Here is a 15,793-nt window from a genome sequence, read left to right as displayed (position 1 = left end):
CGCATATACCATGATCTCGCCATGGCACGTTTTCTGTAGTCTTCCACATGTGCCAGGCAATCGAACATGATGGCTACCCTGCCATCCACTCCAACGAGCAATCCAGCCGATCAATCAGCAATGCATCGGCGCAGTCCTTGCACGATACTTCCAACCAGATCCAAGCTCCTTTCCAACCCCCTGGAGACTTTGGCTTCTTGGCCTACTGATGATTTTTTTTTTTAGATAACACCGATATCGGCCTGACTTCATGCTAGGATCTCTCAAAAACCGGGTCTATTCAGAAAGTGTAAATACACATATGAGCCAATATACCTTTCAGACGTTCTATCCAACAAAGGATAGTTTGAATGTGGGAAGCGTTAGTGGAATGTCCAAAACCTGTCCCAAAAATGTTGGGGAACTATCCGATGTCAGATGGTGACTCATAGTAAACAGTGTCCCCAGATAATCCTAACTTGGTTTAGCGGATGATCGGTTGCCGATATTCCACGAGATGTAGGGGGAACTTCACTACGGATTCTTTTGTTTCCTCTCATTTCCAAGCCATTGACCAATTTCCGTTCAAAAATGAGTAACCCCAAAGGCGTCGCTGAGAACATGCTCTGGGGAGGTCGCTTCACCCGTGAGTACAATAACCCCTCCCATACCACCAAAACCCCACTGACTCATACCAAAAAAACTCCAGAGGGCCTTGATCCCCTCATGGTGCAGTACAATACATCGCTCCCCTACGATCGCGTGTTCTGGAAGCAGGATATTGCTGGCTCAATTGCCTTCGCTCGCGCCAACACCAAGTCTGGTATCCTCACACCACAAGAGTTCGCCGAGATCGAGCGTGGGTTCAAGCAGATCGCCCAGGAATGGCAAACAAACACTTTTGTGGCCAAGGAGAATGACGAGGACATCCACACCGCCAACGAGCGCCGTCTGGGCGAGATCATTGGCAAGGATATCGGCGGCAAGCTGCACACCGGTCGCTCGCGTAATGAGCAGATTGCCACGGACATGCGCTTGTGGCTCCGCGATGAGCTCCGTTTGATCGAGAGCCACCTCATCGATCTGATCAAGGTCTCCATTGCCCGCGCGGAGAACGATATCGCTTATCTCATGCCCGGCTACACCCACTTGCAGAAGGCTCAGCCCGTCCGCTGGTCCCACTGGATCCTGTCGCACGCCACTGCCTTCGCTAGCGAGCTGGAGCGTCTGCGTGAGGTGATCCGTCGCGTCAACAAGAGCCCCCTCGGCACTGGTGCCCTTGCCGGTAACTGCTTCAACATTGATCGTGAGGCTATGGCCAAAGAGCTTGGCTTCGATGGTTTGCTGTACAACTCCATGAACGCGGTTGCGGACCGCGATTTTGCCATGGAGACCATGCAGTGGGGCAGCTCATTCATGCTCAAGATTTCCCGCTGGGCCGAGGATCTGATCATCTACAGCAGTCTGGAGTTCGGCTTTGTCCGTCTGTCGGATGCCTACTCGACTGGGTCGTCACTGATGCCCCAGAAGAAGAACGCAGGCAAGTTTGAACCCCATCTCCGCAAGTTGATGCAGCATACTAATGACGGTTCCGCATTTTAGACAGCCTGGAGCTGCTCCGCGGCAAGTCTGGTCGTGCCTTCGGCCAGATGGCTGGCTTGATGTGCACAATCAAGGGCCTGCCCACTACCTACAACAAGGATTTGCAGGAGAGTGTTGAGCCCATGCTCGACCACGTCAAGACTGTCAGCGACAGCATTCAGATTGCAACCGGTGTGCTTTCGACCCTCACCGTCATCCCTGAGAAGATGATTGCTGCCCTCGCCCCGGAGATGCTGGCGACCGAAATTGCCGACTACCTTGTCCGCAAGGGCGTGCCTTTCCGCGAGGGACACCACATCTCGGGCCGCGTCGTTGCTCTGGCCGAGAACACCAATGTTCCCATGGACACGCTCTCTCTGAAGCAGCTCCAGGAAGTCGACGCTCGCTTCGACGCTGATGTCCAGGCTTGCCTTGACTATGAGCGTGCCGTCGAGCTGAAGGATGCTATTGGCGGAACCAGCAAGCGTGCAGTCCTCGAGCAGACCGCCGTGCTGAAGAATTTACTGTAAGATCTTTTAGGATACGATATATGACAGAAACCTACTTTTCGGCTTTCGGTTAGACAAAAATGAATATATGATTTGACTTGTTTAGGTGTCTTCCAATAATTAAAAGGGTCAAACCATGTTGTGCTAACAAAAGGAGGGATATTATACAACATACCTATCGGGCCATCGTTCAAATCTCATCAAAACTCTCACGTCGGGACTCCAACCCAAACATCGAAACAACCAGCAACAAGCCACCTAAAACCAAAACAACCCCAAAAGCAACCCTTCAAGTCCCTGATCTCGGGCTCATACACATCCTTCCAGACGGAGACTTGAGGTCGGGTCCAGGAGCGCCCTCTTTCACCTCATAAGCAGGCGGGACGTCAACATTACTCTCCGCAGCCGCAATGTCATCTTCCAAGCTGCGCTCCACAGGCTTGGGCCGCGACCCGGACGCACTTCTCCGGCGTGCCTGAGGACTGGAAGTATAATCACTTATTGCGATTCCAAGCCCATTCCCTAAGCCCCGGTCCTCCGGCCTCCCGGCATACTGCATGAAACTCATAACATGATCTGTCCTACCGCGCTCGGCCGTCCTTCCCCTTTCATTCTGGGCCTGAGACTCTCCAGTTTCCATGCTATTGGAGTATCGATCTAGATTCGCACCTAGGACAACTCCCTCGGCAGTGATGAGTCGTCCAGTTTGGTTTCTCCCCGGACTACCGCCGTTGCTATTGCTATGGCTGTGGCTGCTGCCGTTTCTTGCTGAGCCTGCATGTGAACTGGCTATAGGCGCCAAGGCGGGAGATTCCCAAGCCCGCAGACTATTTATCGACTGGGAATGATTCTGCTGTCGCTGTCGTTGCTCTATGGGTACGTTGATCAGCTCGCTCTGGGAGTGAGATGCTAGCTCAGCACGCAGACGATGGAAGCCCGTGTCTGGTAGCTCTGGGGTAAATCCTCGGCGAGGAGGGACCGAAGCGAAGAGCTCGGTTGAGTGCGGTTGTGTTGGCGGGACAGGGGGTGTTTTGTGGGGAGAATATGGGATGAGGCTCGTTGAGGATGGCCCTAATGCTAGGTCTGGGGTGAGCATTATGCTTGCTTGTGTGCTATCTGTGGTGAATGGAGACACTGTGCTCAATGAGTCTAATGTTAATGCAATGTCTAGTATCAGTAAAATGTTATAGTTGCCTCAATGGCAAGGTGATAATGGACGAATTCGTGCTTACTATGTGTTTCGTAGTCTGATGGCGATAGGGGCGCTTTCATTTCGGATGATGTTACTCGATCTTTCCGCGTAAATCTGGATGGGTACCATGTGACGAAAGTCAAACCCTTTCCGCGTTTCCCATACTCCCTCTTGCGGCGACAGCAACAGAAAAGTAGGACGATACATAAAATCAAGACTGCAATCCCTCCAACAACACCGCCGATGATTGCGCCCAGGTTTGAGGATGCGGCTTTTGGGTTGCTGAATGAGGTACTGGATGGAGACGCACTAGCGGCCAGAATCGAGGACAACGCAGTAGCACCTGTAGGTTCTATGGCCATGGTTGTGTCAGTATTGAAAGACACTTTCGAAGCCGTGAGTGTAACTCGGGATGTGAATGTCTCTGAAGCCGTGGGAGTCTCCGAACCTGCTGATGTTTCTGAAGTAATAGAAGCTGCCAAAGAAGCCGTAATGGCCGTCGAAGTCGGATCCGTGGATACCGACAAAGTGGATGTAGAGGAAACAGTAGTGGTTCTCGGCGACAGGTTGGGCAACAAGCCAATGACCCCAGCTGTGGTCAATGATAGTGTGTCGTCTTCATCATCGTCCGGACAAATGCCCGAAGTGCACGGATTACTTGAGCAGCATCCACGGAAGTTGCCTGCCGTGCAGACATACCACTGCGCAGTCCCAGAGCAAGTATTAAGGTCTCGAGGGACACGAGACCCGTAGGACTCAGGAGACTCCATTTCGAACACCATCCTCACGATCAAGTTTCATTCATAGAATCCGAAAAGAACTCGATCGAATCGCAAGACACGGCAGTTACGCTGAGTGTCACAAGCTTGAACGACTGGAAGCGAGATGTCTCGTCCTTTCAACAAGATTTAAGAATCTAATAGTAGAAATGACGACAGAGGTCAAATGGGTCATTCATTATTATCTATGGAACGGAGATCAAGACCATGTCCCTGAAAGAAAGGGGCCCTTTGTTAGTGTTGGTGCAGGGTGGTAATGACATGTCACATAGATCGTCGTATTTCTGTCACCAATGGGCTTCACCCACCCAATGCTGGTTTCTATTTAGCTGTGAGGCTCCTTGGCTCTTTGACGAGACACGGTTTAGATGATTCTGTGGTAAATGATCGCAGAATCTAGCGAATTAGAAAGTTATCAGTCACAGATCAATCAAGGCTCGAAATGAGACTCGAAGGGGCTGGTGTTGGGTGTCTTTGTCAACAAGCCAGGGTTCAACCGGAGTTTTGGCCAAATTCGACAAAGAGAGAGAATTTGAATACGGGACAAGGAAAAAAAAAAACTACAATACCTATCAGGGGTACAGGAAAACATTAAGAAGATAAATCAAATCATATGAGACAAACTGAGGGGGAAAGTACTCAGCACACCAACTCTTCGCCTGTTGAGATAGAAGGAAAAAAATATGGCTATACATGATGGTAAGTAACACAGTCAACAAAAAAAAAAAGGTCTTTTTCATAGATATTTCCCCTTGAAACGGGGCCTTGTGACGCCACAAGCCCTAGCTCTACCTCAAAACCGCGAGGCAGGGAGAGGGCGTCGATAGGGTCCATCTGAAACAACTCCGTGGTATCCTCGGTACTCTCTGCGGGTCGATTCAAAAATAGCGAGCTTAGTAGGTACGCTTGAAAGGAGGGACGGGCTTGCACTCCGACTCATCCAAGGTGTTAGCCTCAACGGCACGGTAACTCAGCTTGACCTCGCCGTGAGGCTTCTTCTGCCAGGAGAGTGTGTGCTTCATCCAGTTCTCATCATCACGGTCGGGGTAGTCCTCGCGGGCGTGAGCACCACGAGACTCCTTGCGAGCGGCAGCAGAAGCAGCGGTTTGGGTACTGTGGATTTGGGTTAGCAAGCAATCCTAATTAAATTATTCCGAGGTCACGTACGCGCAAGTCAACAGGTTGCGGAGCTCAAGGGTCTCCACCAAGTCGGAGTTCCAGATCATGCTGCGGTCCTTGGTGCCAACCTGGGCGTACAACTGATCAACCTTGTTGACCTTCTCGACACCCTCGTCCAAGCTCTCCTGGGTACGGAAGACGCTGACATCGGTCTGCATAGTCCTCTGCATGGCGTTGCGGATTTCGAATGTCGACTTAGGGCCATCAGCGGTACGGGCAAAGTCGAGGTCCTTGATGGACTGGGCACCAGCATCGGAAGAAAGCTCCTTGTGGGGCTTGCCAGGGGAGGCGGTGTCACGAACGCGGTGAGACACAGCACGACCGAAGACAATCAGATCAAGCAGGGAGTTGGCACCCAGACGGTTAGCACCGTGGACAGACACACAGGCGGCCTCACCGCAGGCGTACAGACCTGGGACAACCTTCTCTTGACCGTTCTCATCCACATCCAGGACCTCACCAGTGTACTTGGTAGGGATACCACCCATGTTGTAGTGGACGGTGGGCAGGACAGGAATGGGCTGCTTGGTGACATCAACACCAGCGAAAATCGAGGCAGTCTCGGAGATACCGGGCAGACGCTCGTGGAGGAGCTCAGCGGGCAAGTGGCTAAGCTGGAGGTAGATGTGGTCCTTCTCGGGTCCCACACCACGGCCCTCACGGATCTCCAGAGTCATGGAGCGGGAGACGACGTCACGGGATGCAAGATCCTTGGCGGTAGGAGCGTAACGCTCCATGAAACGCTCTCCCTCGGAGTTGAGCAGGTAACCACCCTCACCTCGGGATCCTTCGGTGATCAGGCAGCCGGCACCGTAAATACCAGTAGGGTGGAACTGAACGAATTCAAGATCCTGGTTAGGGAGACCAGCACGAGCAACCATAGCCATACCGTCACCAGTGCAAGTGTGAGCGGAGGTACAGGAGAAGTAGGCACGCCCGTAACCACCGGTGGCAAGAACAGTGTGGTGGGCCTTGAAGCGGTGCAGAGTACCATCCTCCTGGTTGTATGCGATGACACCACGGCACTCACCATCCTCCATCAGCAGGTCGAGGGCGAAATATTCGATGAAGTAGTTGGTGTTGTGGCGGAGAGACTGTCCGTAGAGGGTGTGCAGAAGGGCGTGGCCAGTACGGTCGGCTGCGGCGGCACAACGGTAAGCCTGGCCACCTTTGCCGAAATCCTTGGACTGACCACCGAAAGCACGCTGGTAAATACGCCCATCCTCAGTACGCGAGAAGGGGCAACCGTAGCCTTCAAGCTCGCGAACACTGGCCGGAGCCTCGCGGGTCATGTAGTGGATGGCATCTTGGTCACCAAGCCAATCAGAGCCCTTCACGGTATCGTACATGTGCCATCTCCAGTCATCCTCGTGCATGCTAAACCTCAGTTAGACTCAATTCGTTACCTTTCAGTGCGTTGGGGTTGAACCTACTTTCCGAGAGCAGCGTTGATACCACCCTGGGCAGCGACAGTGTGACTTCTCGTAGGGAACAGCTTGGAAACACACGCAGTCTTGAATCCAGCCTCTGCGAGACCGAAAGCAGCGCGCAGACCAGCACCGCCGGCACCAACAACGAGCGCATCGTACTCGTGATCCTGCGCAAGTTAGACCAATTTAACTTCCTGTCGACCTAGAGAGCAGTGCTGCCTTACAATGATAGGGTACTTGTCGGTCAGGTAGCCATTGGACTCCTTGGCGCGTAAAGGCTGGTTAGACCATATGCGGGCTGGCGCAGTAGTAATTAGCGGTGCGTTCGTGAGTTGACTGTTCGAGTGGTCCAATGCGTACCTGCGGGCCTTGAAGACGAGAAAAGACGTCTCTGGTCCCTCAAAATGCGGGAAACCTGGAGAGACAAATGTATGAGCATGTCACGGGTGTCGCGAATGGGCTGAAAATCATTGCATGGCTACTCACCTTGGATGCAGGAGCTAGGCTCCGCAGGCTCATGGAGCTCATGATGGTGGATCAAAAGAGATTTGTATTTCCCTAATGAACCAAAATAATCGCAGAACACCGGGTGTCGGTGAAGGGCTTCGCAAAGAGGGGAGAGTGTGGAATAGTGAACTCCTTCCAAGGCAACACTTTCATCTGGACTCAGGTTGCGGTTGGCAGTTTCACGCTGACATAATCATTCTCGCAGTTGCCGACGGGGAGGATCGGGGCCGAAACAGCCAATCAGCGGCTGCTCAATGAAAATCAACCTCGGGCAGCCGGCCGTCAGTGATTGGCCAGATGGCACGTGCCCACAATTCATTTTGCCGGCCAGCATGGGCTGCCGGAAGGATACGGTAAAGTGTCAGGAAGACTGAAGAGAGCCGCTAGAATGAATTACGGGGGTTTGAAGCTATATCTGGTTATTCTTTCTGGTTTCAGTCCCACATATCCTACTCTGTAATGGAATCAAATACAATGCGCAGATGTCGTACTCTTGAAATACTATGCACATTTACCTAAGTCGATTTGGTCACGTGTGGTCACATGACCAAATGTGATCTCGCCAGTCAGGAAAGCACCTGGGAGCATCTAAATTGTACCGGAGATCTACAATGTTGTTGAAATTGGGATTTTGGCTGAAATTATATTGCATTGACCAGGAAGAAACTCCACGTAACAAGACAATGATGATCGTACATCCCATCCATAATGCAAGTAAGTCGGAATCTCTAGTTGTACTGCATATATGTTGCCGTCGAGTTGAACTTGAGGTTGCCCTTAATGACCTTCTCAACTGAGGCCAAAAAGTCCTTTTCGGTAGCCACCTTGCGGCGAGCCCGAATAGCAAACATACCTGCCTCAGTCGCAACACTGCGAAGTTCGGCACCGGTAGCATTTGGGCACAATCGCGAGATCAACTCCCAACGGATGTCTCGCTCGACTGACATGCTCTTGGCATGGATTCGGAGAATGTTGGCACGGCCTTCGACATCCGGCAGCGAGAATTCGATCTTACGATCAATACGACCGGGACGCATCAGGGCTGGGTCAAGTGTGGACGGACGGTTGGTAGCGAACATGACCTTGATGTTGCCACGAGAGTCGAATCCATCCAGCTGTGTGATCAGTTCCAGCATGGTTCGCTGCACCTCATTGTCGCCACCGGCACCATCATCGAAACGTGCACCACCAACCGCATCAATTTCGTCGAAGAAAATGATGCATGCCTTCTTGGTACGGGCCATCTCGAAAAGTTCACGGACCATCCGAGCCCCCTCACCAACGTACTTCTGCACCAGTTCACTACCAATGACACGAATGAAGGTAGCATCCGTTCGGTTGGCGACTGCACGGGCGCAAAGGGTCTTTCCGGTTCCCGGAGGTCCATAGAGCAGAGCACCCTTGGGTGGGTCGATGCCGAGATTCACGAAACGTTCTGGCGATAGCAAGGGCATCTCAACAACTTCTCGTAGCTTCTCGATTTGTTCTTTGCATCCACCAACATCGCCGTAGGTCACATCGGGTTTGTCCTCGACGGTCATCATTGTCACGCTGGGGTCGATCTTTGGCGGCAAGGGCAGCATGATCTGGTACTTATTACGTTCGACACTGCGAAGCCCAGTCAGTTACTATAAATACATTTAGTCCGCCGAATAGCTTACCCAACTCTCATGCCTTCCTCGATATCTGTCGGACTGACGCGCTCTCCTAGGTTGACAACAAACTTGGCAATCTGCTTGACGTTGATCACATATTTGCTCTTGTCTGAGTCCTTCTCATCCTGGATAATCTTTGTGCACCTCGCAACCTGTAGTGGCTGTTCCTCTGCCATGCGTTGTCGATCAGCGGCAACATCCCAAAGGTGTGGAGGCGCAAGACCGGTGTCGGATTCCTGGTAAAGCGTAAGCTGCAGATGTTCAAGGGGCCGAAAGAGCTGGACAACTTATCACCTTAACGCCGATCTTCTCATTCACACTGTTCTGTTTGTCCTTGATATCCTTCTCGAGCTTCTTCAGCGCATTCGCGTAAGGTGCGGCGCCGTAAGTCTTGAGTACTGCAATGTCACTGTGATGGGCGTCAGTCAGTCACTGCCATCGCGCTTTGTGTGGATTGAATCGACCCACGCCGGGAACTCACGCGTCTGTAAGGGGTGTAATCTTTTTCTCTGGTTCCTCATCATCTGCGTAGTTCTTCTGGAACTTCTCCCAGTTCTGACCCGTGGCGCTTGGCATAATGAAAGGTGTTGACAGCCCAAGGCCGAGCTGACGGAGGGTTCAAGGAAACAATAAAACCCAAGATGTATATGCAGATAGGACAAATTCGACGTGCTTTGAACTCAGTGGCAAGTTGAACAAAGATAGATTGGTTGGATATTGGAAGAGCAAAGGATGGTGATGTAGCAGAGCTGCGGTAGTCGAGCTAGCCTCACTAATCAGGTGCCAAGCTTCATCACCGCCCCAGAACCTCGCAGAATTTCCTGTGTGTCCTCCACCACAACAACTCAACTATCTCCTTCCACTCATTTTAAAGGTTACTTTTGAATATCAGTTTTCAAAATGGCCGCCGCAGTAGCACAGGGAGCCGCCGGCAACACCTCCTTCAAGGTACGACGCCTCAAAATGATATGTGCGAGCCACTGATTTCTGATTGCATGCAGGACAAGGAGAAGCCGATGGCCGTGCGGGCCTCCAACATTCTCGCTGCTCGGGGTATGTATATGCCAATTGTGTTAAAAGCGTCCATGCTAATGGTATTATAGCTGTCTCCGATGCCATTCGAACAGTGCGCTTCCTCAAACGATCTGCAGACAACCTAGATGAGGGGCTAACAAGAATATAGTCGCTGGGACCCAGGGGTATGGATAAGATGGTGAGTGCATCCCAGGTTTTCAATTCATTAAGATGCTAATGTCTCTCCAGATCCAAACGGCCAAGGGACAGACCATCATCGTACGCAACCCAACTCCATTCGAACACATCGGGAGCCCCAACTGACCCCCGCAGACCAACGATGGAAACACCATGTTGAAGGATATGAGCGTGATGCACCCGGCTGCCCGCATGCTCGTTGACCTGAGTTCGGCGCAGGATGTCGAAGCTGGTGATGGAACGACATCAGTGGTTGTTATTGCTGGCAGTCTGCTCGGCGCTGCCGAAAAGTTGCTAGGCAAGGGCCTTCACCCCACTGTCATCTCCGAGTCTTTCCAAAGAGCCGCCGGTGCTGCCGTCGAGATCCTCCACAATATGTCTCGTCCTATCAACCTTTCCGATCGTTCCACCCTCCTCCAAGCCGCTTCTACTTCGCTTTCGTCTAAGATCGTGTCCCAGCACTCCGGACTTCTGGGCCCAATGGCCGTCGACTCTGTCCTCAAGGTTTGTGACCCGAAGACCGCAGAGAATGTGGACTTGCGGGACATCCGTATTGTGAAGAAGGTTGGCGGCACAATCGAGGACAGCGAGATGGTCGATGGTGTGGTTCTCAACCAGCCTGTGATCAAGAGCAGTGGTGGCCCCATAAGAATCGAGAAGGCGCGGATAGGTCTGATCCAATTCCAACTGAGCCCGCCCAAGCCAGACGTATGTTTAATCGCGTCTCAAGCTCTTACTGGAACACAACTGATCTTCAGATTCTAGATGGAGAACCAAATCGTGGTGAACGACTACCGTCAGATGGACAAGATCTTGAAAGAGGAGCGCCAATACATGCTCAACATGGTCAAGAAAATCCAGAAGACCAAGTGTAACGTCCTTTTGATTCAGAAGTCCATCCTCCGTGATGCCGTGAATGAACTTTCCCTGCACTTCCTTTCCCGTCTCAAGATTCTCGCCATCAAGGATATTGAGCGTGATGAGGTCGAGTTCCTGTGCAAGAGTCTCGGCTGCAAGCCCGTCGCTAATGTCGACTCTTTTACCGAGGACAAGCTCGGTACCGCCGACCTCGTCGAGGAAGTCCAGGCCTCCGGTGCTCGCTACGTCAAGATCACCGGTATCAAGGCTTCTCTTGCCTCTTACAACCAGACCGTCTCAATTGTCGCCCGTGGTGCCAACAGCTTGATTTTGGATGAAGCGGAGCGATCTTTGCACGACGCCCTATGTGTCATTCGCTGCCTCGTCAAGAAGCGTGCCATGATTGCAGGTGGCGGTGCTCCCGAGATTGAAGTGGCCCACACCCTTGCCATGCGCGCTCGTGAGCTTACTGGTACTGAGGCTATCTGCTTCAAGGCCTTCGCCGATGCTATGGAGGTCATTCCCACTACTCTCGCTGAGAACGCCGGTCTTAACTCCATCAAGGTTGTGACTGAACTGCGCCACCGCCACGCTCAGGGCCAGCACAATGCTGGTGTCAGCATTCGCAGCGGTGGTGTGAAGGATGATATCACAGAGGAGAATATCCTTCAGCCTCTGCTGGTCAGCACCAGTGCGATTGAGCTGGCTGCGGAGACTGTGAAGATGATCATGAGAATTGATGACATTGCTCTGTCGCGGTAAATGCCCTCTGCGGCCGCTAGCGTGAGCTGTATTATGGAAAGCGATCTGGTCGCGACGAGTAATTAAAAAAAATATCCCGTTCCTGCATAGAATCACTCTCAGACTTGTAAACAGTTCCTGTGCAATGTATATGGTAAACCGAGCTCCCTGCAATACTCCTCGCACGTTATTTGCAGAAAGAAGAATGGGGTAAGGTTAGGTCCCAGGATGTCATTTTGACATGGGAGACTTGAGGTCGGGGGTATTGAGGGCATAGCACATTTTGGGGGTAACCAGAGGGGATCCCTTTCCTGACTTCCATTCCACTCATTGTTCGCTCTCTAACTTGATTGATAATACCGTCTGGTAAACTGTTCGAGTCAAATGCAATTTGAGAGACTGATTACCCTTCAAAACTGTTCAACATCTTCAGTAGGACATGTACACAAATTTTCAGTCCTTCAAAGCTTCTGGCAATCCAAAATATCAGGGCCATGCCTGTCATATATTCTACCAGAAAAGCCAAATTAAGTACAGCTCAACATAAGACATGTAACAAAATGAAGTATTTCATGCAACAATTTGATGGCCAACGCCCCGATAACAACGAGTGACACCAGGAAAAATGTGCACTTAAGAAACAAGACTAATTTGGAAGAAGTGAACCAATCACCATCAACATCGCACCCAAAATGGGATTGAATAAGGATATTTGAAGCTAAAGATGTGAATAACTCTTTGTCCGCGCCAAGAGATGGCCTCGGCCCGTTTCACAAGATCTCCCAACAGCAGAGGGTCTCGAAAAGTGATCTATTCTATTTCAAACACTGTTTCAGTGATTAGGTGACCCTACATATATACACACACAGACTTGCTATCATCACGACAGTGATTGCTGGCGCTTGCCCGCCTCGAATAGCGGGCGATAAGAGATAGCGTGACGATCGGGACGTCAGCTCCACCTGTGAACTCCGATCCACAACACCATGGGGAAGTTTGAAGACGAAGGGAACTCAAAGTCCGTACCGTTGAATAGACAACGGTCGGAATCCCTCGCCTCACAAATATCCACCGACTCCGGCCTGTCGATCGCCTCCGAATCATTCATGAAGAACTACAAAGGAGGCAACACGATGCCGATGGAGGAAGGGGACGGGGATCGATACCGGGATATCGAAGACGGAGGGGAACCTGGTTCAGATGAGCCTCTTATATCAAGCGGGAAGAAGGCCGGCTCATCCAGTCGCCTGCGCCAGATTGTCTGGTTGCTGGTGATGCTCTGCGTCGGTGGCTGGGTGCTTGCCTTCGTACTGTTTCTCACGCAGAAACGGCCCGACACAGATACAGTAACACTCTCGTCTGCCTCAACTGCCTCAAACACCTCAGCTGTGGAGATTCATGAGCCACACTCGACGACCAGTGGTGTCAGCCACGGGAAACCAGTGACACTCGAGCAAGTCTTGCGTGGCACCTGGTCTCCGAAGTCCCACGCCATTTCCTGGATTGCAGGCCCAGACGGCGAGGATGGTCTTTTGGTTGAGCAGGGCGAGAAAGAAGACGCTTTTTTGAGGGTGAAAGACATACGCAGTAGTAAGAATGGCGTCGATGATCTCGAGACCAGAGTGTTGATGGAGAAGCCGTACATCTGGTTTGATGGAGAGGCCATGATACCGGTCAAGACGTGGCCAAGTCCGGACTTGAACAAGGTCTTGATCATGACTGACACACAGTCCAACTGGAGACACTCGTATTTTGGAAAATATTGGATCTTGGATGTGGCCACACAGAAGGCCGAGCCGCTAGATCCTGGGAACCTGAGTGGACGTGTACAGCTTGCAGTTTGGTCTCCAACCTCTGATGCAGTCGTGTTTGTTCGTGAAAACAACCTATTTTTGCGTAAGCTAGCCTCTTTGGAGGTCACTCCCATCACTAAGGATGGCAATGAGAACCTCTTCTACGGGGTTCCAGACTGGGTGTACGAGGAAGAAGTCTTTGCAGGCAACACCGGCACCTGGTGGTCTGGTGATGGCAAATTTGTCGCTTTCCTTCGGACAAACGAGTCAGCAGTCCCTGACTATCCTGTTCAATACTTCCTTTCACGACCCTCTGGCAAAGAGCCACCGCCCGGACTTGAAAATTACCCCGAAGTTAGGCAGATCAAATACCCGAAACCCGGGAGTCCGAATCCAATCGTCAACTTGCAGTTCTATGATGTCGAGAAGAATGAAGTTTTCTCATTTGAGATGCCGGAAGACTTCGTTGACGATGAAAGAATAATCATCGAGATTGTCTGGGCGTCCGGGGGCAACGTTTTGGTCCGAGAGACCAACCGCGAGAGCGATGTTGTGAAGATTTTTGTTATGGACACCAAGGCCCGAACTGGCAAACTGGTGCGATCGGACGATATCGCCGCTCTGGACGGTGGCTGGGTTGAACCCTCACAGTCGACTCGGGTTATTCCCGCTGACCCCCAAAATGGTCGACCACACGATGGTTATATTGACACCGTTATTTATGAAGGCTATGATCACTTGGCTTATTTCACGCCTTTCGATAACCCAGTACCTGTGATGTTGACCAAGGGCAATTGGGAAGTGGTCAAGGCACCGTCTGCTGTTGACCTGAAGAAGGGTCTGGTGTACTTTGTTGCCACAAAGGAGGCTCCAACTCAGCGTCATGTATATTCGGTCAAATTGGATGGATCCGATCTTCGACCTCTGACGAATATATCTGCACCTGGATTTTTCGAGGTTTCATTTTCTCATGGAGCCGGCTATGGTTTACTCAGCTATAAAGGCCCAGCAGTGCCATGGCAGGCTGTGATCAACACCCAAGGTGATGGAATTGACTTCATAAACCTCGTCGAAGAGAACGTTGAGCTCGCCAAGATGGTCGAACATTTCGCCCTCCCAATAGAGGTTTACACCAATGTAACCATTGACGGTTACACGCTCCAGGTTCTGGAGCGTCGCCCTCCAAACTTCGACCCTGCCAAGAAATACCCCGTGCTTTTCTTCCTATATGGTGGACCAGGATCGCAAACGGTCGACCGCAAGTTCACCATCGACTTCCAGACTTATATCGCTTCAAGCCTAGGTTATATTGTTGTCACTGTGGATGGTCGAGGAACAGGTTTCATTGGGAGAGAAGCCCGGTGTGTGGTCCGTGGTAATATCGGTCATTATGAAGCCCTCGATCAGATTGAGACAGCCAAGATCTGGGCTAGCAAGAGTTACGTGGATGAAAGCCGCATGGCAGTTTGGGGCTGGAGCTACGGTGGCTACATGACCTTGAAGGTCCTGGAACAAGATGCTGGCGAGACGTTCCAATATGGCATGGCCGTGGCACCCGTCACTGATTGGATGTTCTATGGTAAGCTCATTCGAAATACTACTGCCCCGTTTGTCTTCCTACATGCACACACTAACATGTTACTTCTTTAAAGACTCCATATATACAGAACGTTATATGCACACCCCCGAGCACAACCCCTCAGGTTATGCAAATGCCTCTATCAGTGATGTTATGGCCCTGGGCCGTAGTGTTCGGTTTTTGATTATGCACGGTGTTGCCGACGACAATGTTCATCTCCAAAATACCCTTGTGTTGATCGACAAGCTGGACTTGAAGAACATCGATAACTACGACATGCAGGTCTTCCCTGACTCAGATCACAGTATACAATTCCACATGGCGCATGCGCTTGTTTATGAACGTAAGTTAAATTCTGACGCATTTCCAGCTCATGGTTTCGCAAGGTTGGGAAAGAACACGACTAATTGTGAAATAAGGTCTCTCGAGTTGGCTCATCAATGCGTTCAATGGCGAATGGCAACGGATTGCGAGCCCGAAACCACAATCGTAGGACGTGACGCAGGATCTCGCGCAGTTCGTTGACTTGTGCTTTCTGGGCATCTTGGGATAATGACATCTGTTTTGGAATTACTTCAGTCCGTCCTTGAATAGCCCGGTCCGCATTTGTGGGCGGCTGGCTTCTCAGGGGGACTTATCTACACCCTGTTCGGATAGATTTTATCCTTCTTGATATAAATAGCTTCATGGAGCAATGGATGCATGTCATCGTTCAACAAACTCTCATGATTAAGACTAAGAATATAGGGTAAAAGGACTGTAGTCGATGAGGTAGGTATGCCACAATTTCTCGACAAGT

General features: G+C 51.3%; 6 protein-coding genes across 6 annotated transcripts; 3 read left to right on the top strand and 3 right to left on the bottom strand.

The window, feature by feature from the left end:
• Positions 1–570: 570 nt before the first annotated feature.
• Positions 571–2,090, top strand: Pdw03_5606 (Fumarate lyase; the record flags this gene model as incomplete). The annotated part of the gene is made up of 3 exons (XM_066101103.1): positions 571–625; positions 689–1,523; positions 1,586–2,090. The coding sequence occupies 3 exons, from the start codon at positions 571–573 to the stop codon at positions 2,088–2,090; spliced, it is 1,395 nt and encodes a 464-aa protein (XP_065958043.1).
• A 268-nt stretch (positions 2,091–2,358) lies between these two features.
• Pdw03_5605 (Adenovirus E3 region protein CR2) lies at positions 2,359–4,043 on the bottom strand (the record flags this gene model as incomplete). The annotated part of the gene is made up of 3 exons (XM_014682597.2): positions 2,359–3,218; positions 3,302–3,613; positions 3,710–4,043. 3 exons carry the CDS (start codon positions 4,041–4,043, stop codon positions 2,359–2,361), a joined length of 1,506 nt encoding a protein of 501 aa, XP_014538083.2.
• An 890-nt stretch (positions 4,044–4,933) lies between these two features.
• Positions 4,934–7,177, bottom strand: Pdw03_5604 (Succinate dehydrogenase subunit Sdh1, putative; the record flags this gene model as incomplete). The annotated part of the gene is made up of 6 exons (XM_014682595.1): positions 4,934–5,153; positions 5,208–6,596; positions 6,653–6,816; positions 6,874–6,947; positions 7,010–7,064; positions 7,136–7,177. The coding sequence occupies 6 exons, from the start codon at positions 7,175–7,177 to the stop codon at positions 4,934–4,936; spliced, it is 1,944 nt and encodes a 647-aa protein (XP_014538081.1).
• A 707-nt stretch (positions 7,178–7,884) lies between these two features.
• Positions 7,885–9,387, bottom strand: Pdw03_5603 (ATPase, AAA-type, core; the record flags this gene model as incomplete). Its single annotated transcript, XM_014682594.1, has 4 exons — positions 7,885–8,764; positions 8,818–9,047; positions 9,106–9,220; positions 9,293–9,387. The coding sequence occupies 4 exons, from the start codon at positions 9,385–9,387 to the stop codon at positions 7,885–7,887; spliced, it is 1,320 nt and encodes a 439-aa protein (XP_014538080.1).
• Positions 9,388–9,711: 324 nt separating this feature from the next.
• On the top strand, positions 9,712–11,643 carry Pdw03_5602 (T-complex protein 1 subunit delta; the record flags this gene model as incomplete). The annotated part of the gene is made up of 7 exons (XM_014682593.1): positions 9,712–9,759; positions 9,813–9,864; positions 9,915–9,937; positions 9,995–10,024; positions 10,075–10,104; positions 10,159–10,731; positions 10,789–11,643. 7 exons carry the CDS (start codon positions 9,712–9,714, stop codon positions 11,641–11,643), a joined length of 1,611 nt encoding a protein of 536 aa, XP_014538079.1.
• A 965-nt stretch (positions 11,644–12,608) lies between these two features.
• Pdw03_5601 (Pheromone maturation dipeptidyl aminopeptidase DapB) lies at positions 12,609–15,487 on the top strand (the record flags this gene model as incomplete). Its single annotated transcript, XM_014682592.1, has 3 exons — positions 12,609–14,994; positions 15,068–15,337; positions 15,414–15,487. The coding sequence occupies 3 exons, from the start codon at positions 12,609–12,611 to the stop codon at positions 15,485–15,487; spliced, it is 2,730 nt and encodes a 909-aa protein (XP_014538078.1).
• Between the last annotated feature and the right edge of the window lie 306 nt (positions 15,488–15,793).

This window comes from Penicillium digitatum, chromosome 6 (genome assembly GCF_016767815.1).
Source record: "Penicillium digitatum chromosome 6, complete sequence".
Lineage (NCBI taxonomy): Eukaryota > Fungi > Ascomycota > Eurotiomycetes > Eurotiales > Aspergillaceae > Penicillium > Penicillium digitatum.
Note: the sequence above shows the minus strand (reverse complement) of the source record. Positions and strands in the feature narration are given on the sequence as shown.